The following is a 24,542-nucleotide window of genomic DNA, read 5'->3' as shown; positions in this document are numbered from 1 at the left end:
GCTGCTGCCAGCGGGACCGCGGGGTCTGTGCGGGCTGGGGTCTGTGCCCTCCCCTCCAGCAGCAATGAAGTGGCACCAGAGGGCACAGCTGGCAGCTGTTTATTGCTGTGGGCACATCTGGCAGCTTTTTATTGCTGTGGGCACATCTGGTGGCTGTTTGTTGCACTGGCCAGCATCCCCTGCCTTCTCCCTCCACTGTGGGGCTGGAGCTGCTGCTCCCAGTGTGGGGCTGTGCCCTCCATCCCCCGGGGGTGGGGGCCCTGCTCTGCCCGGGTGCCCCTTCTCTTACTGGGGTCCCCCGCTCTGGGCTGCCCACCCTGGCTCCCAGTCACTGTGGGAGAACAGCCAAATCCACAAAGGTGTTTTTGCTGTCCCAGGACTGCTGGGGCTGGGGGGTGACAATGACACGGACACCAGAAATTACAGGAAAATCCTTTATTGGTTTCTGTCCCCCTGTTCCAGCTCGGGCTCTGCCCGGTGTGGGGCTGGGGCCACCAAGGGTCCCCCAGTGCCCCCCATGGCCGTGTCCCCTGGTCCCTGGGTGCCCTGGGCGAATGGCAAGCACAGGGTGGGGGCCCAAGGAGGAATTCAGGGCTGGAGGGGCCCCCCCGGCCCGGCTGCACCCCTGGGAGCAGCCGGGGGGGCCCAGACCCCCGGAGCACCCCCAGGCACTGTGCAGGGCAGGGGGGTGCCTGTCCCGCCCTGGGCTCCTGGCTTTGCATAGTCGTGGCGGGGGGGCTGTGCAGGGGGGACACCAGCGGTGGCCTCTTCACCTGGGGGGGCCGGGGACAGCGACCCCCCAGCCTGGAGGAGCTCAGATCCTGGGGTTGGACAGAGAGGAGGCGTAGCAGGAAAGGTCCTGGGGGCTCCACCCTGGGGTCCCAGCCCCTCACAGCCCCAGGGAGGGGTTTGGGGTGTCCCAGGGCCCACCCACACCAAGAGGGAGGGACGGGGGGTCCCCTGCACCCCCCAGCCACAGCAACCCCCGGACACAACACAGACACCACCTGGCAGAGTTTAATGGGGGCAGCCCGAGCTACAAGTGTCACCCCACAGCACACGGCACGCAGCCCCCTCCCCAAAACAGCACACAGAAAGAGGGTGGGGGAGAGGGCCCCCCCGAGCCCCCCCAGAGCACACAGAGGCACAGCAAAAGCACACAGCGAGGCCCTGGCTCCCCTCCTCTGGCAGGCATGGGGGGATCCGGGCATGGATGGGTGCTCCGGCCAAAATCCTGCAGGGAAAAGCACCCGGGAGCCCACGAGGGGAAGAGGGGACCCCCCGGCCCCACGAGCCTCAAGGCTGTGGGGAGGCGGTGGGGCAGGGGGTGCTGAGAGAGGGAGGGGGCCAAACTGGGGCCAAACTGGGGCCAAACTGGGAGCCCTGCGGTTCCTGTGCTGTCAAGGAGGCTCAGGGTGGGGCTGGGGACGCTGGGGACACCTCACTCAGGTGGCAGAAGGGGCTGTATGGGGCTGCCCCCCCGAGGGGCTCCATGCCAGAAAGGGGCTGAGGGGGGACCCCCTTCCTTTCCCTCCCTAACAACCGACAGGAAACAGCAAAACCAGTTGGGAAACACCGTCATGCAAACCAGCAGGGAGGGCCCACGTCCCCCTCTGCCGGGGAGGGCGAGGCAAGGGCGAAGCTCTGGGGGTGGGGGACACCCCCTCCCCTCTGCCCAGCACCTACTGGTTGTCCTCTCTGGCAGCGTGGAAGGAAAGAGAGAGGGGGCACGGCCCCACATCAGACACAGCGATCCTGGGGAGTGGGGACAGCACCGAGCCCCCCGGCAGCTGTGAGGGACACATCTGGGACCCCCCCCGACAGCTGTGAGGGACACATCTGGGACCCTCCCCGACAGCTGTGAGGGACACATCTGGGACCCCCCCTGGCAGCTCCCAGGGACAGCTCTGGGACCTTCCCAGCCCCAGGCGGGGCTCAGAGCCAGGGCCCAGAGAGACAGACAGACAGACAGACAGAGGGGGCAGGACAGCCAGACAAGGGGACAGGCAGGGGGATGTGAGCCCCTCCATCTCCCAGATCATCCCCTGCAGGGTGGGGACAGACTGGCACAAAGAGCCACGGGACACGGGACTGGGGACATGGGACTGGGGACACAGGACAGAGGGGACACAGGACAGTGGGGACACAGGACAGAGGGGACACAGCACTGGGGACACAGGACACTGCCCAGGTGAGCCAGTCCTGGCTGTAGGGGGGGGCTTGTCCCGGGTCCCCCTCCGTCCCTCCCGGATCCCCGGGGAGCACAGGGGGCGCTTACAGCGTTTGGTAGGTGCTGTCCTTGGACTTGATGAACTTGAAGAGGAAGAAGGCCACGGCCTGCAGGCACAGCACCAGCACCATGCCCCCGATGAAGCTGGCCGTGTCGAAGCCGGGCGCGTGGAACTCGGGGCTGCCCGTCAGCGGGGCGCTGGTGGTGGTGGTCCCTGGGGGCCGGGGAAAACGGGGGCTTTGGGGAGCCGTGGGGGCTGCTGGCACCCCCGAGCACAGATGGGAACACCAAAGAGAGGGGGTCTGGGGCTGCTCAGAGAGGGATGGCAGCTGCCAGCCTGGGGCTGGGATGTCCCCACCAATCCGTGGCTGTTGGGATGGGCTCAGCCCCTTGCCAGAGCAGCTGGAGCTGCAGGAAAGGAGCCAGCAGCAAGAAGATCCCAGTGGATCAATAATTCAGCAGGCTCCAGGCTCCGGTTTCCTGCTGTGCTCTCCAGTTCCCCCTTACTGGAAGAGGCTCCTGCTCCACTCCCAGCCAGGCTGGAGCTGGCAATTCCCAGCAAGGCCGGGATCAGGGCTTGTTCGGGGAGGGCTGATGGGTGCCATGAGCCACTGCATGGCCCAGTGCAGAGGGGGGACAGGGACAGGGCTGTGACTGGGGACAGCGGGGTCATCCCTTGGCCCAACACCGAGTTCAGCTCTGCTCATCCCTCCCAAATGAACGTGAGCTAGAGAGGGAAGAGCCTTGCTGGGACAAGTCCCTGGTCCCTGGGGCACCCAGGACCCCCATCCCACTGCCTCCCACCCCTCCCCAGAGCCACTAACTTGTGGAGTGTGTCACTGGCTCCTTGCTATGGGACCGTGGAGGCTCCTCCGTGTGGGACTTCAGTGCTGGAGAAGGCAGGGACAGAGGGAAGGGGGTAAAAGGGGTGTCAGGGGACATTGCCCCACTCCCCTGCAGCCGGTCCCTGTCCCGGTGATGGGATTTCAGCCCCATGGCCCTGGCAGCATCTCTGTCCCAAAGGCCAGAGGGTCTGGGGGGTTTGGGCTCGGGGTTACCTCGGCACAGGGCGCTGCTGTTGTAGAGAGCACAGGTCCCCTGCACTGCTGAGCCTCTCTGCACGCAGCTCCCTGCTCCTGGGGGGAGAGGAGCAGAGTTTTCCAGGCATCCCAAGCAGGGCAGCCAGGGCTGCCCAGGCCCAGGGTTGCCCGGGGCACCTGAGGGGTTGGGATGAGGAGGTTTCATTCCCAGGGTGGGCATCCCCCTGAGGGTCTGGGAGCGGGGGCTCAGAGCTGCACCCGCAGGGCAGAGCCCCAGGCAGGGCCTTGGGAGCAGCTGAGATGGGGAAAGCAGCTGGGCCTGGGCACCCAAGGGTGCTGAGAGCCACCAGCCCCGGGCACTGGGGCGCTGCTGAGAGCCCCTCTCTGCGCCCACCCAGCCGAGCCCCTCACCTGGCCCCTCGGGGGCCCCTCACCCCTCACCTGGCCCCTCGGGGGCCCCTCACCCCTCACCTGGCTCCTCGGGGGTCCCGCAGCCCACCCAGACGCAGCCGGTGCCGTTGTGAGAGCGCACAGCTGTGGTGCACAGCTCGCAGGAGCTCAGCTTGCCACACTCTCCTGCCAAAGCCAGGGAGAGGCCGTGAGGGCAGGGCCAGCACCCACCCTGCGGCCCTGGGGAGGGGGCTGCACCCCGGCCCCACGGAGGGGCAATTCTGATGGTGCAGCAGGAGGGATGAGGGCCATCCCACAGCACCAAACCCGTCCCCATGGGGTGTTTGTAGCATCCAGCCAGGGGACAGCCACAGCTGCCAGCGCCCACCCAGCTCACACAGGGCTCCCCCATCACCCACAACGCAGGAAACTCCCCCAGCGCCGGGATCGGGGATCCTTGGTGGAGGCTGGAATGAGAACAGCAGCAGCTCCGGCCTGGCCGGGGTCACCCGGGCAGTGTCCCCGCTCTGCCCGCCCCGGCCATCCCGCGGGACCCCCGTTCCCCGCCGGGGGGGCGGTGAGTCACCGCTGTTTGCGGAGCTGCTCTTCCCCCGCTCGCGCTCATCATTAATTTACAGCGCTGGCTGCGGAGGGAGGCTGCGGGAGCCCTGCCCGCGCCGCGTCCCGCGTTTCCCCATCCCGGGAACGAGCCGGGAGCCGCTCCCCACGCTGCGGGTGTTTCAGGCTCGCAGGGCAAACCCTCCTGGCAGGGCTCGCCGGGGGCTGCTGGGGCTGGCGTTCCCCAGGGGATGGGACGGGCACAGGGCGCCCTGCCGGCAGCGCTTCCCTTTGGAGCCGCCACTGCAGCCCCCAGCTTTGAGGGCTCCCCAAAAACCCTGCGCGGCTGGGAGAAAAGCCCCTTCCCATCTTTCCTAGGAAAAGCCAAGGGGGCAACTGGCGGCGTAGGGCAGGAAGCGGAGATGCTGCGGCCCCATTGCCATGGCTACGGGAGGGGGTGGGCACACCGCTGGCCCCCCCTCCAGCATTTGGAGACCTGCCGGGAGCCAATGGGAAAGTAGGACTTTGTTCGCAAGGCTTTAGGCAGGTTTATAATTTATTTTTATCGCGGCAGGCGCAGGAACCGACGCGCGAGCGCAGCGCTGCCAGCTCCCGCTCCTGCCGCCAGGTGTGGGGAGGGAGGGGGCGGCCCGGGGCACCCCCGCTCCCAGGGGGAGCACGCGTGGGACGAGTCAGGGTGGAAACTGCAGCAGCCGGGGGATGGGAGCGGGGGAGCAGAGGGAAGCCTGGGGTTTGTGTAATTAATGCCCGGAGTTGCAGCACCTCGGAAAGGAGGGGACGGCTCCGCTCCCCTCTCCCCACCACGAGATCCCCACAGTTTCTGGGGAGGAGCCTGGGCCCTGCTCGCCGCTCATCCGCTGCGGCCCAGCGCACCCCCCTGGCCCTCGGGGGTCCCAGCCCCCGAGCACGGCCGGCAGCGGGGCAGGGCTCCCTCTCCCCCAAACCAAGCTCGGCAACCGGGTCCCGTGGGGGCGAGAGAACCCCTGGCAAAAACCAACCCCCACAAAAAAGTTCAGCTGCCCCGGAGCTGCGAAGGCCCGAGTGCCCCTCCCGCGCCCCCGGCCGTACCTGCGCGGGTGGGAGCGGGTCCGTGCGCGCAGAGCAGCGCGCACAGGAGCGCGCAGCGCAGCGCCGCGGGGCCCGGCGGGGCCATGGCCCGGCCCGGCTCGGCTCGGCCCGGCTCGGCACGGTCCCGGCGGAGCTGCGCCCGCGGATCTCCCGGGAGAGCGGAGCGGAGCAGATGCGCGCCCGCGGGAGGCGGCCCCGGCGGCGGCGGGGGAGGGGGGGCGGCCCCGCCTCGTCCCGCCCCGCCCCGCCCCGGCGGGCCCGGCCCGGGGCTGGGGGGGCTCTCGCGGGGTGCGTCCCCCCCGTCGCACCCACCGAGCGCCCACCGAGCGCCCACCGAGCGCCCATCGGCCGTGGGAGAGCCGGGGCTGCACGGACTGCACAGGTGTGCCCCTGTACCCCCTGTGCACACCTGTGCACAGCTGTACACACCTGTACCCCTGTGCACACCTATACCCCCTGTGCACACCTGTGCACCCCTGTGCACACCTGTACCCCCTATGCACACCTGTGCACACCTATATACACCTGTACACACCTGTACCCCCTATGCACACCTGTACACACCTGTACCCCTGTACACACCTGTGCACACCTGTACCCCCTGTGCACACCTGTACACACTTGTACCCCTGTACACACCTGTACCCCTGTGCACACCTGTACCCCCTGTGCACACCTGTACACTCCTGTACCCCTGTGCACACCTGTGCACACCTGTACACACCTGTATCCCCTGTGCACACCTGTACCCCTGTACTCCCTGTGCACACCTGTGCACACCTGTACCCCCTGTGCACACCTGTACCCCTGTACACACCTGTGCACACCTGTACACACCTGTACCCCCTATGCACACCTGTGCACACCTATATACACCTGTACACACCTGTACCCCCTATGCACACCTGTATCCCCTGTGCACACCTGTGCACACCTGTACACACCTGTACACACCTGTACCCCCTGTACAAACCTGTGCACACTTGCACCCCTGTGCACACCTGTACCCCTGTGCAAACCTGTGCACAAGTGAACACAGCTGTACACAGCTGTACACATGTGTACACACCTGTACACTCGCACACACCGCGTACACTGCACACACCGCACACCTGCACATTCTGCCCGCCCTGTACACACCTGCCCGCTCCGTGTGCCTGCAGCCGGCCCGTGCCCAGCGCCCCGCACTCCCCGCACTCCCTGCCCGCTCCAGGGCCGTGCCCGGGACACTCCGGTCCCTGCCCGGGCTCCGAGGGGTCCCAGCAGAGCCGTAGCGCGGCCCGGGCTCTCCGGGACCCCCTCTCTCCTCGGTGGGGACAGATCGCCGGCTTCGAGGAACCGGCGCGGGGGAAGAGCCTGGAGGAGCGCAGTCCTGTCCTTCCTCCTCTCCTCCTCCTCCTCTCCGGGGGCAGAGCTCCCCGCAGCCCCCCCGGCCGGGCATTCCCGCTCCTCCGGGCCCTGAATTATTCAGCCCGGCTGTGGGAACGTCCCACGGGGACGCACCGGGAGGGGAGGGCGCAGCGCAGCCCCGGCCGTGCGGGGGCAGGACGGGACCCATCCTCGACCACCCCGCACCCCCTGCTCCGGGCCGCCCCCTCCAGCGGAGCCCCCAAACCTCCGCATTGCGGGGACAGCGCCGAGGCCGCCCCGTGCCCCGTTCCCTCCTGGCAGCACGGTGGTGGCCCGGGCTTGGGGGGTTCCTCGGGGGCTCGGGGGGTCCCTCTGGTTTCGGGGGTCCCTCTGGGCTCGGGGGCGGCGCGGGCGGGGGCGGGCGCGGGGCTGGGGGGGGCGCGGGGCTGGGGGGGGCGGTTGTTGCTGTTTTTTATGAATGAGCGGCGATTACTATGCGGCGCGCGCGCTCCCGCGCTGCCCGCGCGGGCGCTGATTGGCTCCGTTGCGGCATTGACGTCACGGCGGGGCCGGGGGGCCGTGAGTCACCCGCGCCGGGCCCCCCCGGCCCCCGGTCGGTCCGGTCGCTATAACTCGGCGGCGCCCATGGCACCGGGGCGGCCCCGCGCAGCCCCGGCAGGTGAGTGCCCGGCACCGGCGGCACCGGCGGCCCCGGCGGAGGGGGACCCCGCTCTGGCGGAGCGCCGCGCTACGGGGAGGGTGGCGAGGGGCGGCCGTGCCCCCCCAGCCCGTCCAGGCGCTGCGCTGCCGGCCCGGGGAGGGCTAGACCCCCGGGTAAGGAGGGACGCCATGGTGGGGACGGGAGGGGGTCTGCTCCCGCGGGGTGATGAGCGGGGGGCAGGGGGACCCCCTTTACCTGCTGCCGGGATCCCCTCACTTCGGTGTTTTCCACTGCCAGTCCTGCTCCCCTGGATTTACCCATCAAAATCAGGCAGTGCCCAACCCCCAGCAGCTAAGGCAGGCAGGAGCAGGGGTGGTGTGTGTGTGTGTGTGTGTGTATGTGTGTGTGTGTGTGTGCACGCGTGTTCCCTTCCCTTTATTCACCTATTTATTTTAAAACTAAACCATCTCATCCAGAAAAATCCCCTCGGAGCAAGCAGCGAGCGCACTCTCAACCTCCACTGCTCTGCCCACCCTCCTGAGGACAACTTTTGGGGGCAGGCAGTACTGTCCCATCAGGGGCAGCTCGTGGACAGCAGCTGCTGAGGGGCTGCTCCTGCAGGCCAGCCTCTGCCACCATGATGGAGAAAGGGCCCCCCAACTCCAGCGAAGGCCAGCAAGGCTGGTTCTCAGCCAGGAATGGCAGCGGCAGCTCCTTGGACCTGGAGTCTGTGGTGCAGCCCCTCGCCTTGAACCCGTGGGATGTTGTCCTCTGCATCTCGGGGACCATCATCTCCTGTGAGAACGCCATCGTGGTGGTGGTCATCTTCTACACCCCGGCCTTCCGCGCCCCCATGTTCTTCCTGATCGGCAGCTTGGCCACCGCCGACCTCCTGGCAGGCGTGGGGCTGATCCTGCACTTTGCCTTTGTGTACTTCATCCCATCAGAGGCCGTCAGCCTCCTCACCGTGGGGCTGCTGGTCGGCTCCTTCACGGCCAGCGTCTGCAGCCTGCTGGCCATCACCATCGACCGCTACCTGTCCCTCTACAACGCCCTCACCTACTACTCGGAGAGGACGGTCACCAGGACTTACATCATGCTGATGCTCACCTGGGGAGCCTCCATCTGCCACGGGCTGCTGCCCGTCCTGGGCTGGAACTGCCTGGCGGAGCCGTCGGCCTGCAGCGTGGTCAGGCCGCTGACCAAGAGCCACCTGGTGCTGCTCTCGGCCTCCCTGCTGGCGGTGCTGGCCGCGATGCTCCAGCTGTACGTGCAGATCTGCCGGATCGTGTGCCGGCACGCCCACCAGATCGCCGTGCAGAGGCACTTCTTGGCCAGCTCCCACTACGGCACCAGCACGCGCAAGGGCATCGCCACGCCGGCCGTCATCCTGGGCACGCTGGCGTCCTGCTGGCTGCCCTTTGCCATCTACGGGCTGCTGGGGGACTGCAGCTCCCCGGCGCTCTACACCTACGCCACGCTGCTCCCCGCCACCTACAACTCCCTGCTGAACCCCGTCATCTACGCCTTCAGGAACCGCGAGATCCAGAAGGTGCTGTGGGCCGTGTGCTGTGGCTGCGTCTCCCCCTCGCCGCCCTTCCGCTCCCGCTCCCCCAGCGACGTCTGACCCCCCATCCCTCACTCACCTTCACTTCACTGCAGCCGGGGGATTTGCTCTCATGCCCCCTTTTCATGCAGGAGCTCTTGGAAACAAGCAGCTCTTCCCAGCCTTGTCCTTTTTGGGCACAATCCCTTCTTCTCCTCTATTTTTCCACTTTTTGAATAGAGAGAAAGACGTATTTTTTATCCATAATATAATCTATATTTATGTGTGAGAGAGAGGGGGCTGATCCTCATATTTTCTTTAAAACTATTTATGATGCTTTATTTTTTTAAGGGTGGGGAAACGCCAGGAACGTTCACCCCACTCTTGTTTTTTTTACAGCCTTGTTATTTACCTCAGATAGTCAGAATATATTTTATACATTTGGGGAAGGGGAGGAGAGACTCGTTGCCAGAGGAGGAGGGACTCAACCCCCTCCCCCCCTTCTCCAGCCACCCATTTATTTATTTATTTATCGGTATTTGAATTATTATTTAATTTGATTTCCATGCCTCCCTCCCGCACCCAGTGCTGGGCCCTGCTGCCCTCTAGTGCTCGCTGCCTTCAGGAGGGGGGGCTGCCCGAGCCTCTGCACCCCCAAACCCACAAGTTTTGGGGTCCCCTGTGTGCTGCCACCCCCCCTCACGGCACCCAGGGCTCCCCCTGCCAAAGCCTTTCTTTGCACTGGGGTTGGATTTGCACATTTCTGGGGAGATGGGTGTGAAGGGCCCCTCGTGAAGGGGACCCCTGGGGATGGGGACCCCCTGGGATGGGGACCCCTCTGGATGGGGACCCTCGGTGGGTCAGGGTGGGGGGGCTGCTTCTTGTTTACAACTCTGGTAGGGGAATAAATTAATTTGTGGTATGAGGTGCGGCTGTTTGATGCTGGGGAGGGGGTGGGACGGTGTTTCCCGAGGGGGCAGAGCAGGGGGAGGTTCCCGAGTGCCACCAGGGCCATCCCTGCTCCGTTTCCCTGCTCCCGGATGAGAGATGCCGAGTGACAGCGCTTCCCGCACCCATCACATCCTGTTAGCAGGAGCTGGCCCGGGGGGAGCAGCACGGAGGCCCCTGACCATCCTCATCCTCACAGCCCCAGCAGGCACAGGGGCTGCATCCGGCTCTGCTGGTGACATCTGACACGTCCCCCACCCGGGGATGGCAGGGACTCATTCACGGCTTCCATCCGAGGGGTGCAGCCTGGGCCCTCCATCCAGGGGAACGGCGCCTCTGCCTCCAGCTCTGCTCCCGGTCCCTCTCCTGGTGAAGGGGGCACGGGGGCCGTGCCCAGCACCCCTCGCTGAGATCCCCAGAGTCGCCGCTCACATGGGATCCGAGCAGCCCCCGGCGGCCCCAGCTGCCTGCCGGCGGCAGGGAGCGCGGGTTAATGATGGCAGAGCTAATTAGGGCAGCTCGGCCCCTCGGGTACCGCCCTGCGCGCCCCCCGAGCCGCCCCGGCCGGGCCAGCGGGGCTCCCACGGGAATTTGTGCATCTCAGATGCGCTGGGATGCGGCAGAGCCCGGGGCTGGGCGCGGCCGGGGCCGGGGGTGTCTGCGGCCCCCAGGCTCTGCTTCGCCTTGGCTGGGGACCTGGTGGCAACCCCGAGGGCCGCGGCTGTGTATTGCAAAGGAAATGCAGATTTCCCTGAGCGCTGGCAGGGGCTGTGCCAGCAAGTGATGCGGGGAGGGAGGTGGGGCTGAATGGGGGGGCCGAGGGCCCCACAGATTGTCCCCTGCTCTCCCAGGGCTGGGCTCAGGCTGGGGATGGGGAATTTCGGGCTCCCTCTGTCCCCAGTGAGGTTAAGCCAGAGGGTGGAGCTGTTCATTCTACCCCAGGGCCCCGCTGAGATCCCTCAGGAGATGAATCCCAAGCCTACCTCCCCCAGCAGTGAAAAATCCTGCAATTCCCAGCTCTGCTGTGCTCAGGGGCAGTTTTTACCTGGTGATTCTTATATCAACATCACATGGCAGCTGAAACTGCTTTTCTCTCCCTCGTGCCTCCCCTGCTGATGTCTTCAGAGGGAGCTTCTCCACGGTGTGCAAGCCCATCCAGTTCCTCCCACTCCCTGGGCTCCCTGTCACTTCCCCTGGGGACAGGGTGACACACCAGAGTGTGCAAGGCACAGAGGCAGCACCATTCAGGTGTGCTGGAAGCCCTGCTCAGGCTCCCACCCAGCACAGCCAGTGCTGGGGGGCACAGGGCTGCAGCCCCCCATTCCAGCTCCTGGCAGGGCTGTGCTGATGCTGTGCTGAGCTTCCCAGGCTGCTGGGGGCAGGCAGAGGGCTCAGGAGCTGTGGTGACAACGTGGCACCAGAAGCCATCACAGCTCAGGCCAAGGCGCTTCCCCAGCACCAGAAACTCGGGAGCTGAGCCCCCACTGAATCCTTGTCACCCCCACCCCGAGAATGTCACCCCCAGGCATCCCCTGCTGCCAGCACGGGGTCATTGCCCAGCTCCGTGTGCCCCTTCCCGGGGGGGGGAGGCACCTTTGGCTCCCGCCTGTGCCCGTTCCCTGCTCCAGGAGGGCTGGGGGAGCCCGGGCCCTGCTGGTCGCTCTCCAGCCAGGCCAGAGCCATTCCCGGCTGCTCCAGGCCTTTGGGGGAGGATGGAGCAGGTGGGGACACACAGCAGGGCCCAGCCTGCTCCCTTTTGTGTGGAGAAAGACGCAGAAAGTGAAGCTATAAAAAAGAGTCAAATCCATCCAAGAAGGTGCCAGAGTGCTGAGCAGCCACCCCCACGCCAGGGACGTGCAGAGGAGGCTCGGGAGGGACCAACAGCCCAACTTTGGGGTTAAAATATGAGCTAAGAGAGGTGGGCATGGCCTCACCCCAGCTGTGCTCGCACATCTGGCAGGGCCAGCCCTTCCCAGGCTCCCAGCAGATGCTGCAGACACAGGCAGCTCCTGTCTCCAAGGCCTGGCTGTGCTGCAGGGCAGGCAGGGGGGTGGGCTGGGGTTCTCTCCCCTCTCTGCTGGCAGCAGTGGGGCCCAGATCTGGCTCCAAGCACTTGCCCTTGGCCACCGTGCAGGTGAGAGAGCTGGCAGCACCCACAACAGAGCCAGGGCTGGTCCCAAACCACCCTGCTCCAGCCCTGGTGCCAAAACCTCCGGGGTTTTGCCAGATGGGGGAGGGAAGGAGGCTGCTGCTACTGCAAAACCTCCCCCTGGCACCCTGAACCCCAAGTGCCCTGCCTGGGGTGCAGCTGAGAGCTGCCCTTCCCAAACCCCACCCCAGGGCTGGGTCTGTGCTCTCAGTGCCTTACTGAGTGCCCATGATGGGACCACGAGTCCTGAGGTGCCTCCTCCTGCACCACCCTGGGACCGCCGGGCCATGGGGAGGGCTGGCAGCTCCAGTTATGGGCCTGGGTTACATTTAAATGAGAAACCTCAGCCCTAGCTTGGGGGATTTTGTTTCCTTGGAAGCGGCAGCAGGCAGGAAATGAAGAAAACACGGCCCTGCTGTAAGTGTTTTACCAAATGCCGGAGGCAGCGGGAGGCACTTCCCAGCACAGCCCGGCCTCGAGCATCATCCCCGGCCACCACCACCACAGCCACGGCTCTGGGGCATCCATGGTGCTTCCCGGGGAGGGAGGCCTGTCTGAAAGGGCTCTGCTTGGTGGGAGACAGCAGAGCTCAAGGAGAGGGGCTCAGCAGCCTCCCATTTTATCCCTGCTGCCTCGTGCCACGAGCCCACGGCTGTGCAGGGACCCGGGGCCAGCAGGACCCTCTGCTCTCCACAGAAAGCCCCCAGAGGACCAGGCTTCCATGCTGGCTCAGGGCTGGGGCTTTGTCTAACTGGATGGGCAGAGTAATTCAGCCCTGGCCACCTCCCCAGTCCTGCCTTAAGCCCTGGCCATGGCGGCGCTGGCCTTTGCAGAGCGGCTGAGCCCGGCGCAGAGCTGCTGCCCTGCCAGACTGCAGAAACTTGAGCTCCAAATAACATAATTCCTCTGGCACCCCGTGGTTATTTGTGAGCTGCTGTGAGCAGATGGAAGAGTTACAGATAAAGCCATCCGCAGCACGGGAGCCGATTGCCTTCCCCACACACCCGCGTAGGCAACGGCAAAGGCAGGGAGGAGGAGAGAAAAACCCACCAGGCAGCGGGAGCGCCAGAGAGGAGTCAGCCATTTCTGAGGGGCTGAGCTGCCATCTCAGCACACCTACGTGCGAGGAACGGGGACTCTCTGCTGGCACCGGGCCCTCCCAGGATGCTGGGAGAGGGGAGCGCTCTCCCACCGCCCGTGGCCGCCTGGGCAGGGACGGCAGCGCCAGTCGGGGGTGACATTGGCACGGCGGAGCTGCCACACACGGGGAGAGCAGGCTGCTAACGCTGATCCGAGCTGGCAGCGCCTGCACTCGCCTCGGTCCCAGAGGGGGAATTAAGGGAGAGAAGCTGACGTCAGTGGTGGAAAGGACACACAGCCCACTCGTCCAAGGCAGCCGGCAGCATCTTCTGGGTGTTGCTAACACCACCTTGAAGGAGAAAATTAAATAGGTCTTTGGAGACGGGGGCTCCTGTGAAGGCGCAGCCTGGCCAGCTGTGATCCTGTGCCGAGTCATGTGGAAGAGACAGACGGGCACGGAGAGGGATCAAAGGCCGGGGCCGAGCTGGGTGTGCCAGGGCTGCGGAGCTGCGGAGACGCTGCCCCAGCTGCGGCAGCAAAGCGCTGCTCACGGGCAGGGCTGGGGCTCACACAATCGATCACTGCCAGCCTTCTCCTCCCTGCACCCGCTAAACCTCAGCCTCCAGGAGCTTCCCCGCTCCGCGGAGGGTGGAAGGATAGGGCTCTGTGGGTTACCCAGGAAGGCAGATCTGGAGCTAAGATCTCCCTGTTGTTTAGGGGGTTAAACCAGCACAAAACTCACCAACACCCGACTTCCAAGGGCTGCCACTCCAAAAGCACAAAGCTAGGCGTTGTCCTGAACCCCAGAAAAGCAAAGGCACCACCTGGCCACAGCCACGCCCAGCCTAAGGCAGCCAGGAGCTCCAGTTGCTCCTCCCTGGCTCCAGCTGGAGCCAAGGGCTGGGACAGGCAGCTCGAGGGAGCGTGGAAGCCCCAGAGCTCCCTCCTTCCCCTGCCCTCTGCGCCCCTGCACGACTAAAGGCCTTGCTTGTTCAGGAGCTGGCAAGGCCAATTAATCTAATGAGGTTTTGCAGCCAGGGACCATTGTCAGCCAAGAAAGGCACAGCGCTGCGGAGCGAGGCACCGGTGTCTCCTAAAGCCAAGGGAATTTGGCAGAGCACAGCCCGCGGTAAAAGCAGGGATGAGGAGCAGCAGGGACAGAGCCTTTTGTTGCTTTTCACCAAGCAGCGAGAAAACAGAGCCCCACGGAGCGAGGCCAGACGAGGCACCTGAGCTCGGGGCCAGCAGCCACCACTGCCAGGCACATTCACTGCACGAGGGAGCTGGAGCTGTGAAATGGAGGCAAAAAGCTGCTGCAGCCCCTTCCCAGCCCAGCTGCAGCCACTCTGCTCTGCAAGATGGAGCCCGGGTTCATTTCCTATGGCAGGGAGGGCTGGAGGGAGGCTGGAGGCTGCTCCTGGTGGGGCTTCCTTGGCGCTGTGACCTCAAATTGCCACTGGTAATAGCCCTCAGCCCACCTCGGCGTGGAAAAGGTGTCTGTGCCGAGGTGTTTGTCTGGGCAGGAGGCATTTGGCACCTCCACGGACTCTGGGCTTCCCAAGGGACGCCCTGGTGGCTGCACAGAGGGCACAAGGACAGGCACGACTGGCTCGGGTGGCCCCGCACCTCCCATGCTCCCAGGAATGAGCTGGGTTTGCCCAGAGCAGCTGGGGCTGCCCCTGGATCCCTGGCAGTGCCCAAGGCCAGGCTGGATGGGCTTGGAGCAGCCTGGGACAGTGGAGGGTGTCCCTGCCCCCGGAATGAGAGGAGCTTTCAGGTCCCTTCCAGCCCAAACCTTCCCAAGTCACACAAAGCCACAGCAGCCCCTGTGCCAGGTCCAGCTCACAACCCCACAGTAACACACACAGGCACCGAGTGGATAGAAAGATTTTATCAAGTTTTTAAAAAGAATCAAAAAAATGATTACTTTTTTTTTATACACGTACATTACAAAATATTTGCAGTTGGGATCTTCATCCAGGGGTTACCGAGCTGATTATTAAAAACAACAAAACAAAGCAGCAGGAAATCTGGCTTATACAGCAACTGACAGGGAAAAGCACAGACATTACATGGGAATACGGAAGGCAGAGTCTGCACTGGGATGTGCAAGGATGGGCCAGGGGCAGGCTCTGATCCCCCACACCCACTGCTCCCTGCAGAGTCCGGCCATCAGTGTTTGTTTTGCAGGGGTAAAAAAAAAACCAACCTGACAAATCTACAGTATTTTGCTCACATGTTTGGGGTTTTCCATCCTTTTTTCTTCTTTCTAAGCAGAGTTTCACTGCTGAAACTCCTTTGGTCTGAAGTGAGGAACCCCTTGCACCCTGAGAGTATCCATCAAACGTCGCCCTTCCACCCCCAGCCTGGCTGGGTCCGTGCAGGGCACTTCCCATCCCTCCTCTCCCACCTTATCTCCTGCTCAGCAATAAACCCCTAAGATATAAGTGGAATAATTACTCTTATAAATATATTTATATCATGTAGGAAAATAAGGCACTTCAGGAGGGGTTACAGCTTGTCTAATTCTATGACATTCTAATCAGGAAGAAAAATGGGTTAGTTTCTGAAGTGAATTAAAATGAATGTTAATACAGTAATAAAAACATCGGATCCACTTCCACTTCAAGGCTTTGTTTAAAAAGGGAAAGAAGAAAGCACCCCCGAAATCCAACAGCAGTGAAACCTGACCCGGGGCAGCTGCATCTGCCCTGCCAGGCAGCTCCGTCCCAGAGCCCCTCCAGGGCAGGAAGTTCCAAAAGAAACACGTTAAATAAGTTCACGTTCTGAAAAAAACAAAAAAAAAAAATAAAATCCAATCTCCCCTTTCCCTGAAATGACACTTGCAGGACTCCTCAGCCCCTGGGAGCTCCGGGAGCCCCTGCCCGGCCCTGGCCGGCGCTGTGGCTCTGCTAAGGGAGGAGAAGCAGTGAAGGTCACCGGGCCGAGCCCGGGGAGAGCGAGCGGCGGGGCAGAGGCTGCCGGGAGCAGCAGCCGAGCACTGCGGGCGAGGACACCGCCAGAATGGTTAACCAGGCAAGGCAAGGCAAGGCAAGGCAAGGCAGGGAGGGAGGGAGGGAGGGCGGCAGAGCCTGCCCGGACCCGCAGCATGGGCGAAATGGCTGCGAGGGGCAGCAGGAGCGCAGATCGTGCCCTGGGCTTTGGGAAATGCCTGGGGGTCGCCCCAGCCCCACCAAAGGGGAGGAAGAGTAAGAGTCCCCACCAGGAGGGCAAAGGTGGCAGGGCAGCCCCGGGCTTCCAGCGCAGCTGCTCTGTATTGCAAAGGTTGGTTTTGGCACCTCTCTTCCTCCCCTGCTGCTTTCAAAAACACTGAGCTCACTTGGTGGCCCAGAGCTCTGCGATTTTGCAAGGACACTCAGAGATGGTCCCTCTCTGGAGCAGCTGTTTCTCAGGGATCCCCACATAGGCTAAGGCAATCAAAGATTTAGGAAAAAAAAAGGGAAGGAATCAAAGGAGATTTAAAAAACACTCCAACAACCAACCTCCCCTACCCGTCCATAACCCTTCTGTTTAGGATCCTGCAGTTCTGATGCCTGCCCTGGGACGGGATTTGGGAGCAGAGGGTGTTTCCAGCAGGCTTGCAGGGACAAGGCAGTGTCCCTCCCGCTGCCTGGAGGCCAGAGGAGCCACCTCCAGCCGTGCCCACACAGCAGCATCCTTGTTGTGCAATAGGCAGAGCGAGGGACGTGTCCCAGGGCCCAGGCACGGCCCTGCCTGACACACCATCATGGGGCTCGGGGAATATGGCACTTCTGCTATTTCAGGCGACAGGAAGACTCGCTCCCCTTTCCCAACAAGGGCTAAGTCTAGTTAATGCAATCTCAAATTGAGCCAGGTTTGGCATTTGCGGGCTCCGCGCCTCCCTGTGTGATCCTGCTGTCAGCCCAGCTTAGCTCAGGGCCCGTTTTTGCTGGGAACTTGTCTCTGAGAGCAGCCAGAGGAGGATGCTTGCAGAAAGAGCAGCAGAACCAGGCAGTGCCTCTCTCATCCCCTCACCCAGCTTGCAGCGACCATCCCTTTGCATTTCCAAGCCTCTCACTGCACTGCACTCCAGGGGTTTGCTCCCTCTCCAGAACCTGGCACTAGTGCTGCTCAGGTGCTCCCTGGCTGCAGACAAACCCGAAGGTGCTGCCATCCAGGGAGCCTCTGGGGCCTCACTGGCTCCCAGCTGGGTCTGCACCCCTGAGCCCATCCTCCAGCCATCTCAACACACACACACACACACACACGCAGGGAATCAGTAAGAACTCATGGCGCAAGCTGAAGCCATCAATCAACTCCCAAGCAGGATTTCCAGCCAGCCTCGGGCAGAGCCCAGCGTTCCAGGTATCAGCAACATCATTAAAGGAGGCGAGGCAGGGAAGAGAGACAGGCACAGGCTGGTGAAATACTTCAGGAAAGGCAAAAAGATGGGAGAGTTGGTCTTAGTGGGACACACATCCCACAACAGCTGGACCCATAACCTCAAAAAGGCTTTGGAATTGCTTTTTGCATGACCCTTACTGAGTCATGTCCAAATTAAAATACACATCAGGGGTATCTGGGTTAGATTTCCAAGATATGCTCATATTCTATGTAAGGTAACATAAAACAGCAATAAAACCGAGGTCAGCTAGTTCAAATTCCCCATTTTCCCCTGCCAGTACTGGATCTATAGTGAGCAGTCTGGGAATTAATTCACAGGGTTAGTGAGGAGAAAAAACGTTCTCTTAAAATTAACTAATGAATTATAATAACAAAATTAGGGTAGGTTAGGTCTGATGTAACTGATGGGCAACTCAGTTCATACACACGATGTTTTTAGGCACACAAACTCCCCTCCCTAGGGGGAAGGGAGAAGAAGCAAAGGCAATACCAGCATTTAAGTCCCTGTGTTAAAAGTACGGTCACCCCGCTAAAAAAAGCACCTCTCAAACTGCCCTGGCAGGCCAAGGACCACCACAGTGCCTGGTGCTCAGAGAACCCCTCCCCACCCCATCTCCCTGTCTTAGGCACTGGATTTGGAATTTTAAAACACAATCTCAGCATGAATTGGAGAAAATCAGCCCGGCGAGGTCTGGCCACCGCTCGGAGCTGACCACAGATGTGTCCCAGTGGGGCAGTGGCTCTGCTTTCCCAAGAGTGGGAAGCTTAGCAAGCATCCTGCCCTGGTTTTACATCCCTCTGTGCAAGTCTCCTCTTGGCAAAGCCGTCCAGGAGATTTGAGGAAGGTAAAGGCAGCTTCTAAAATAAAAAAAGTCTCTCCTTACACTGCACCCAAGGCACTCAGCACCCTTGGAGCTGGGAAATGCACCCCACACAGGGTGATCTGGAATTAATACTCAGGGGTCAGGGGGGAAGGAATTGTGCACTATTGCCAAAAACCTGATTATGTGACAGTGGGATGCAGCAGAGAACTGACATTTAAAGCCCATTTTCTTGCAGCACTACCAGTATTCACTGGCAAGGAAGAGCCATCAGATCAACTGTCTGCTGTTGCACTGAGAAAACCAGCTGAAAATGTCCTTCATCCAAAAGGCCACATGGCCACAACAGGATCATCCATCTTTACTTTAAAAATCCCTCAGGATGGAGGGTTTATATGTGCTCTGCCTGGTGGCATCAAAAATCTGGAGGTTTAGCTCTCTTTTAAATAAGCAACCGTTACACCCCCTCCAGCTAAATCCCAGCGCCGCATCCTCAGTGTCCGTGAGGAGACCTTTTGGAAAGGCAGAGCACGGAGTCCTGCCAGAGCTGCAGGGGGAGGGAGAGGGGAGACATGCTGCTGGTTGTCTGAAAACCCTTGGCACATCTTTGGTGACGGGATGAGAAGGCTGTGGTGCGAGGTTTGGCCACCTGATCCGGGAAGAAGCGAGCCCAGGAGAGGAGGGAAGGAGGGGCGGGAGCGCGGCTAATCCGACCACTCGTCCTCGTCGAACTCGGAGGAGTCGTCCTCGGAGTCGCTGTACTCCACCGCGATGCGGCGCGACAGGATGGTGGCCACGTCGTTGCCCACCACGTCCCGCTTCTCCTGCTCCCGCTGCTCCTCCACCTTGCGCAGCTGGAAGCCTGGTGGGCACAAGGGAACAGAGCGGATCACGCCAAGCTCTTGGTGCGCACTGAAATCTCCCTCTGTCACCGTGCTCTGAGCGAGGCAGGCTGGGGTGTTGGGGTAATGGTGACAGCCAGCATGGGCTGGGTGGGGAGGTGGAATGGGAAGCAAATCCCTCGTGTGCCCCTCCCCAGGGTAACCCCAGTGCTGTACCTTCCCCAACAAACCTGGATCACACCAATTCCGGCACTGCCGTCTCCAGAAGTGCGGGGGGAAGCACAAAACCCAGCAAGGCGCTCACGAGGGTGGCAGACAAGGAGGGACCACAAGGGACAGGCCTAGAGCAGCAAGGCAGTCACACTGCTCCCAGGAGACAGCTCCCAAGGGCTTTCCAGAGGCAGAGGAGAGCGCTGGCATGGAAACGCAGCCTTACCTTGCCGAATAGCCGACAGCAGATCGCTCCTGGCATCGCTCACCGCGGGCAAGGATGACTTGGGCTTGGATGTGGAGGTGTCGGAGGGCGGCGGGGGGGGCGGGGGGCCATCCAGGCCGCCGGGAGCCAGCGGGGGCGGGCCCGGGGGCGGCGGGGGCGGCGGCGGGGGCGGCGCGGCCCCAGCGCCCGGCTGCGGCCCCGGAGCCGCGGGAAGGCCGGGGTAGTCGGCTGCCGGGGGAGGGGGGGGCGGCGGGGGGGCAGCAAACTCGGGGTGCGGGGGGAAGGAGGGCGGCGAGGGCGGCGGGGGCGTTCCCGGGGACGGGAAGCCCGAGGGGGGCGGCGGAGGGGGGGCGCTCTCCATCAGGGGCGGCGGTGGAGGGGGAGCTGGAGGGGGAGCGAAGCCCGGCCGGGCTGCGGAGGGAGAGCCGATCGGGGGAGCTGGCGGGGGGTGGCTCGGGCTAACCAGGCTGGACCGTTTGGGCCCTCCAGAACCAGAACCTCTTTGGTTGTCTACAGGATAGCTGTGGCAAAGGAACGAGAGAGACAGGGAATCAGCCCTGAGGCCAGATCAGACTGTACAGTCTCTGTGTTAATGCAAATCATGTGTGTTTGCTGCAGTCCAGACTAAAAAATCCAAGTTCCAGCTTTAACTGATGTTTCCACGAGACCTCACTGCTTGGTTTTAGTTCCCTAGCACTGTTTCGTTTGGCCTACACCTCCAGAAAAAGGAAAGCTTCTAGGGATGGCAGGAATGCTGTCCTCCATCCCATCTCCCAGGCTGAGCACAACATGAGCCACCTCACTCAGAGGTTAGAGGCCAGGTGGGCACATCCGAGCTCAGGGCAGCTCCTGGCTCCAGAGCTCCTGCCATCACCCCTCCCTGAGGCCAGGCCTGTGACACACCAGGCAGGGATCAGGGAAGTCTGCTGGGATAACCTGCGCGAGGAGGGCGGGGGTGCCAGGAAAGCATATGCTCTGAACACCTGCTGGAAGGAAGGGATCTCCTCCCTGGTTCAGCAGCCACGTCTCAGAGCTCGCCGTGGGGAGTGAAGGGGAGGACATGGGAACCCAACGTGCTCTTATGGAAAACACCAAGGCAGGAGGGACTGAATCTCCCATTGTGGAGGCTCTGCTCATCCCATAGGACTCCACTTCCCCTGTGACAATGTGACATCTTGTGCAAGGGAAGCCCCAAACTGACACCTCCTTCCATGGCAAGACAGAAAAATAAGGTACATTTGCCACAAAAACATCACCATTTTTAACAGTGTTGATCCAAAACAGACTCCTGGAGATCAAATCTACCTCCCAGGGTCCCTTAAAAACAACCATCAAAACAAAACCAGAAGAGGGGAGATCTGTGGGGTTGGGCAGAGATCTAAGCAACTGCATAAGGCAGCGAGAGCTTCATCTGAGAGCTCATGTCTGCTCTGCCCAAGAGGCACAGGCTGCAGAGTGCAGTGCTGGGTCTCTCTGACACATCAGAAAAGCCTTTGCTGCAGCATTGCTGCCTTTGGATAAGATGGACAGAAGCCAAGCAGCCCTGTCTATCAGACAGACTTTCTCTTGTTTGTCTTGACTCTGTTTTAATGTCCTTAAAAAAAAGAAAAAGTCCACTCTTGTTTCGGCCTTTGCGTCTTGAGCCACTGCTGGACTGTAACTCTCATCTCTGGAGGTGCTGGGGAGTCACCAATTCATTCAATCCGAAGTAAATGACCTGAACTTGCACCCAAGTCTCTGGGAAGGAGGCAGCTGCTGTGCTCAAGTCCTTGAAACTTAAATACATCTCCATCTCCAGTGCCCATGTCGTGCATTTCTCACAGATCAGAGCAAAAGAGGTTAAAGAAGCTGTTCTTTGCAAGGCTCTGTCATGGAATATCCTGAGTAGGAAGGGACTCACAAGGATCATCGTGTTCAACCCCTGGGTCTGCACAGGACACCCCCAAGAATTCCACGATGTGCCTGAGAGTGTTGTGCAAATGGAACATAAGGAACAGAAGTCCATGCTATGGAACAACTGTATTGGAAAACCACAGCAATGGGGCCAAGCCATTCACTGGGACACGGCTGTGGAGTACATCTGCTCTAGCTCTCCCCTTCTGCCTGGGAATGGTGATGGTGGCTGGGATTCATGGAGAGCTGTGCTGCCTGTGCCTGCAGTTGCACCTCCCTTCCAGACAGGAGCATTCTGGTTCCCATGCACCACCCATTGGGAAGTTCTGCTGAACTATCTCAGCCTGTCTCATGTCATCCTTTTACACCACCTACTACTCCCTGCTGACAGAAGGGATCCCGTAGGCTTACCTAAATTCCAGCGGGGGTGGAGGCAGGCTGTCATCTGGGAACGAGGGAGGTGGTGGCACAATGGAGTCAGTCTGTGGCGGTGGCGGGTAGCAGCTCCCATCCATGCTCTCGCTGGAGCCGATGCTGCCGTTCTGATACACCATGCTGGAGGGGTACCTGCGAAAAGCAACATAAACTGCTTGTTTCGAGAGCTCAAGTTTGTTTCAAATGGCTAAAGCGCATTTTTTACCCAGAGAGTTGTCCAGAGAGGCTGGCTGCTCCTGGATCCCTGGAAGTGTCCAAGGCCAGGCTGGACAGGGCTTGGAGCTACCTGGTCTAGTAGAAGGCATCCCTGCCCATGGAACTAGATGGACTTGAAGGCCCTTTCCAACTCAAATCAATCCATGATTTTACATCATTAAAAAAACCCTTTACTTCTCAAAGACTCCTACATGGAGGATCACATACACCTGTATGTGTTTGCTCTACGTAATTCTTTGGCTAAAATTTGCTCAGGTGCTGCCCTGTTTATGGCTGCTGCACACCAGAACAGCAGGAGTATATCTTTTAATAAACAAGCAAACACCTGAAGAAATGCATTTTTTTTAACACTTGATTTTGTAAAAGCACTTGAGAGTGTTTTGACCAACTTGGACTTAAAGAACTTGCAGTTATACTGAGTATCATCAGTGACAAAAACAGGAGATACTCAAAGATGCCAAAAAACAAGCTCGAGAATAGAATATCAAAATGGAAACCACAATGCCATTAAAACAAGTATTCAAAGCTGGAATAGTACTGAAAAGAGACTCTCATGCTTTTAGCGGACTCATTTCACTGTGGGGAGGGGGAACCACCCTATTTATGGGGGCTCTGCACCCCAAGTGAATCCAAATGCAAGAACACACTCACATGAGAAAAGAGAGGAGCAAGAAAATGGTGCTGTTGTGCTGCTCGATTCCCCTGCTAGAAACCAAACCTGTTCTCTTATTAAACTAAAAGCAAGTTTTATTTTTAGCTGGAGAGTGTGATTTAAAGAGAGATTTTTTTCTTATATGAAAGGAAGCTGCAAGGAAGAAGAGCATTGTGGGGAATTCGGTCTGCTTCCAGCCTTGCTGGTGTCAAAAGTTAAATGAATTCCCAAGCCAGAAGTGCTAAAGAGAGATCTGTAGCTTGAAATACTTGGATGGGGACAGCCCCCGCTTCAGCTTTAGGGTGTGAAGAGCCATTTGTGAAATGTAACAAAGCCATCACACAATGGCACCGGGATGCCACCCTCGGCTGGGTGAGAGGGAAGGGCATCGCTGTGGGGCAGAGCCAAAGCTCCCAGCACCTCTGTGCCCACAGGCAGCGAGAGCAGCCAGAGCCACTCCTGCCACCTTGTTCCAGCTCCCTGATTTATTTGGCAAATTTTAAATCAGCAGGCGGATTTACTTGGGAGAATCTGATTAGTGGCAGTATCGATCTGGATTCGGGGGAGCTGCAGCGCAGGGTGAACTGCATCCCAATCACCCAGCCCCAGACCTGCTTACCCAGCAGGACCATGCTTGTCCTTTGACTCCACAAATTCCTGTCCCATTTTCAGCTTCTCCCACTCCTCTTTCCGGGTTTTGATTTTCCGTGGATTCACATTTCCTCGGTTCGGATTCTCCTTTTTCTCTTTCTAAGAGAGGAGGAATCAAACACAAGCTTTATTTTGCTTTAAATTCACTGGAATAGAGAGGGACAGGACAGACCCGGAGCACTTACAACAAGACACATTCTCAAAGAGGATTTTTAGTTTACTTTCCTGATTGCTGTACTCTCCAAAGATCTTCCATATAAAAAAGCTGGAGCACAGACAATATAAAAAATGCCAGACAACATCAGGTTGCCCAGGGCAGCCCAGACACAATGCCCTCATCACCCCCTGGCATAAGCAGCTTGAGGGCAGAGTAAAAGCTCAGTTTCCCAAATCAATTTAGGCTTTGGCCTCTGTGTCGAGATGCCCAAATTTCACCTTCACCCTGATGTTGTTCAGTGCTCAATATGGACACTTGCCCACAGAGAACTGGGCTTTATATATGGGCTCACTCCAAATTCTAACACACTCTACATCTCTCCTTTGTTATTTTTCATTGAAGAATCACAATCTGTTTTCATGCTTAATACTCCAGTTGCTCAAAAGCTAAATAAAGTATGTTAAGACTATATCTCTTATGCTATAATATAATTTAACATTAAGGCTCAAAGACAGTGGCATTTGGAAAAACCAATTAGAGGTATCTTTGTTCTCTTTTATTAATTAACAAAGATGTGGGTAAACCAGATAAAACTTGACTGAATTGATCCCACAGGAGTCCAAAAGTGCAAACCTGAGTTTTGGATAGTAAATTTGGAGTCCAAACTTTATTAACGCTTCCCACTTCCTCCTCCTCCCTTCCTCACCCTATGTTTCCGCTTTTCCTTCATGATATCCTTGGTGTCCTGAAGCATTTTCTCCTTCCAAAGGTCGAAGAAATATGAAGGATCTGTGTAGAATTTAAGCGCCTCTTTGCCATCATCCCTGGAACAGGAGAAAACCACACAGACAAGGATCAGGTCACACATTTCTTGGAAGGAAGCACAAGGCACTATCTCAGACAACAGAGTTCACAAGTGCAGTGAGATGGTCACAGGTGCTGTTCGTGCCTCTGCCCCCGTTTCGGAACAGGAAGAGCCCCCCATCCCAGTCACCCCAGCTCTCCCACATCC

The 24,542-nt window shown here is 60.2% G+C and overlaps 3 protein-coding genes across 6 annotated transcripts in view; 1 reads left to right on the top strand and 2 right to left on the bottom strand.

Moving 5' to 3' along the window:
* Positions 1 to 671: 671 nt before the first annotated feature.
* CD164L2 (CD164 molecule like 2) lies at positions 672 to 5,478 on the bottom strand. Of its 3 annotated transcripts, none has more exons than XM_066564751.1 (6): positions 5,308 to 5,475; positions 3,742 to 3,846; positions 3,289 to 3,366; positions 3,055 to 3,120; positions 2,279 to 2,444; positions 672 to 821 (listed from the first exon to the last, which is right to left on the bottom strand). In XM_066564751.1, exons 1-6 carry the CDS (start codon positions 5,390 to 5,392, stop codon positions 815 to 817), a joined length of 507 nt encoding a protein of 168 aa, XP_066420848.1. In that variant the 5' UTR covers positions 5,393 to 5,475; the 3' UTR covers positions 672 to 814. The 3 variants fall into 3 exon arrangements, with proteins under 3 accessions (XP_066420848.1, XP_066420847.1, XP_066420849.1); XM_066564750.1 differs by lacking the exon at positions 672 to 821 and adding an exon at positions 903 to 1,698 and having other exon boundaries at positions 5,308 to 5,476; XM_066564752.1 differs by lacking the exons at positions 672 to 821; positions 3,742 to 3,846 and adding an exon at positions 903 to 1,698 and having other exon boundaries at positions 5,308 to 5,478.
* A 1,756-nt stretch (positions 5,479 to 7,234) lies between these two features.
* GPR3 (G protein-coupled receptor 3) lies at positions 7,235 to 9,786 on the top strand. The gene is made up of 2 exons (XM_066564749.1): positions 7,235 to 7,336; positions 7,795 to 9,786. The coding sequence occupies exon 2, from the start codon at positions 7,956 to 7,958 to the stop codon at positions 8,943 to 8,945; it is 990 nt and encodes a 329-aa protein (XP_066420846.1). The 5' UTR covers positions 7,235 to 7,336; positions 7,795 to 7,955; the 3' UTR covers positions 8,946 to 9,786.
* Positions 9,787 to 14,917: 5,131 nt separating this feature from the next.
* Positions 14,918 to 24,542, bottom strand: part of WASF2 (WASP family member 2) — a 31,923-nt gene continuing 22,298 nt past the window's right edge. For both annotated transcript variants that reach the window (XM_066564852.1, XM_066564853.1), the window contains 5 exons: positions 24,237 to 24,354; positions 23,342 to 23,472; positions 21,831 to 21,986; positions 19,527 to 20,047; positions 14,918 to 19,110 (listed from right to left, as the gene is read on the bottom strand). In XM_066564852.1, coding sequence (XP_066420949.1) covers positions 18,953 to 19,110; positions 19,527 to 20,047; positions 21,831 to 21,986; positions 23,342 to 23,472; positions 24,237 to 24,354 — 1,084 coding nt within the window. In that variant the 3' untranslated portion in view covers positions 14,918 to 18,952. The remainder of the gene's footprint in view (positions 19,111 to 19,526; positions 20,048 to 21,830; positions 21,987 to 23,341; positions 23,473 to 24,236; positions 24,355 to 24,542) is intronic.

Source organism: Molothrus aeneus, chromosome 23 (assembly GCF_037042795.1).
Source record: "Molothrus aeneus isolate 106 chromosome 23, BPBGC_Maene_1.0, whole genome shotgun sequence".
NCBI lineage: Eukaryota > Metazoa > Chordata > Aves > Passeriformes > Icteridae > Molothrus > Molothrus aeneus.
The sequence above is the reverse complement of the archived record's forward strand: the minus strand, read 5'-3'. Positions and strand labels throughout refer to the sequence as shown.

Bases quoted from the DNA above. Each gene is read 5' to 3' on its own strand.
- GPR3 (XM_066564749.1), top strand. From the start codon at position 7,956: ATGATGGAGAAAGGGCCCCCCAACTCCAGCGAAGGCCAGCAAGGCTGG.
- CD164L2 (XM_066564750.1), bottom strand. From the start codon at position 5,392: ATGGCCCCGCCGGGCCCCGCGGCGCTGCGCTGCGCGCTCCTGTGCGCG. The intron at 3,847-5,307 runs GTACGGCCGGGG...TGGCTTTGGCAG, and splicing joins ACCCGCTCCCACCCGCGCAG to GAGAGTGTGGCAAGCTGAGC. The intron at 3,121-3,288 runs GTAACCCCGAGC...TGCCTTCTCCAG, and splicing joins CAGCAGCGCCCTGTGCCGAG to CACTGAAGTCCCACACGGAG.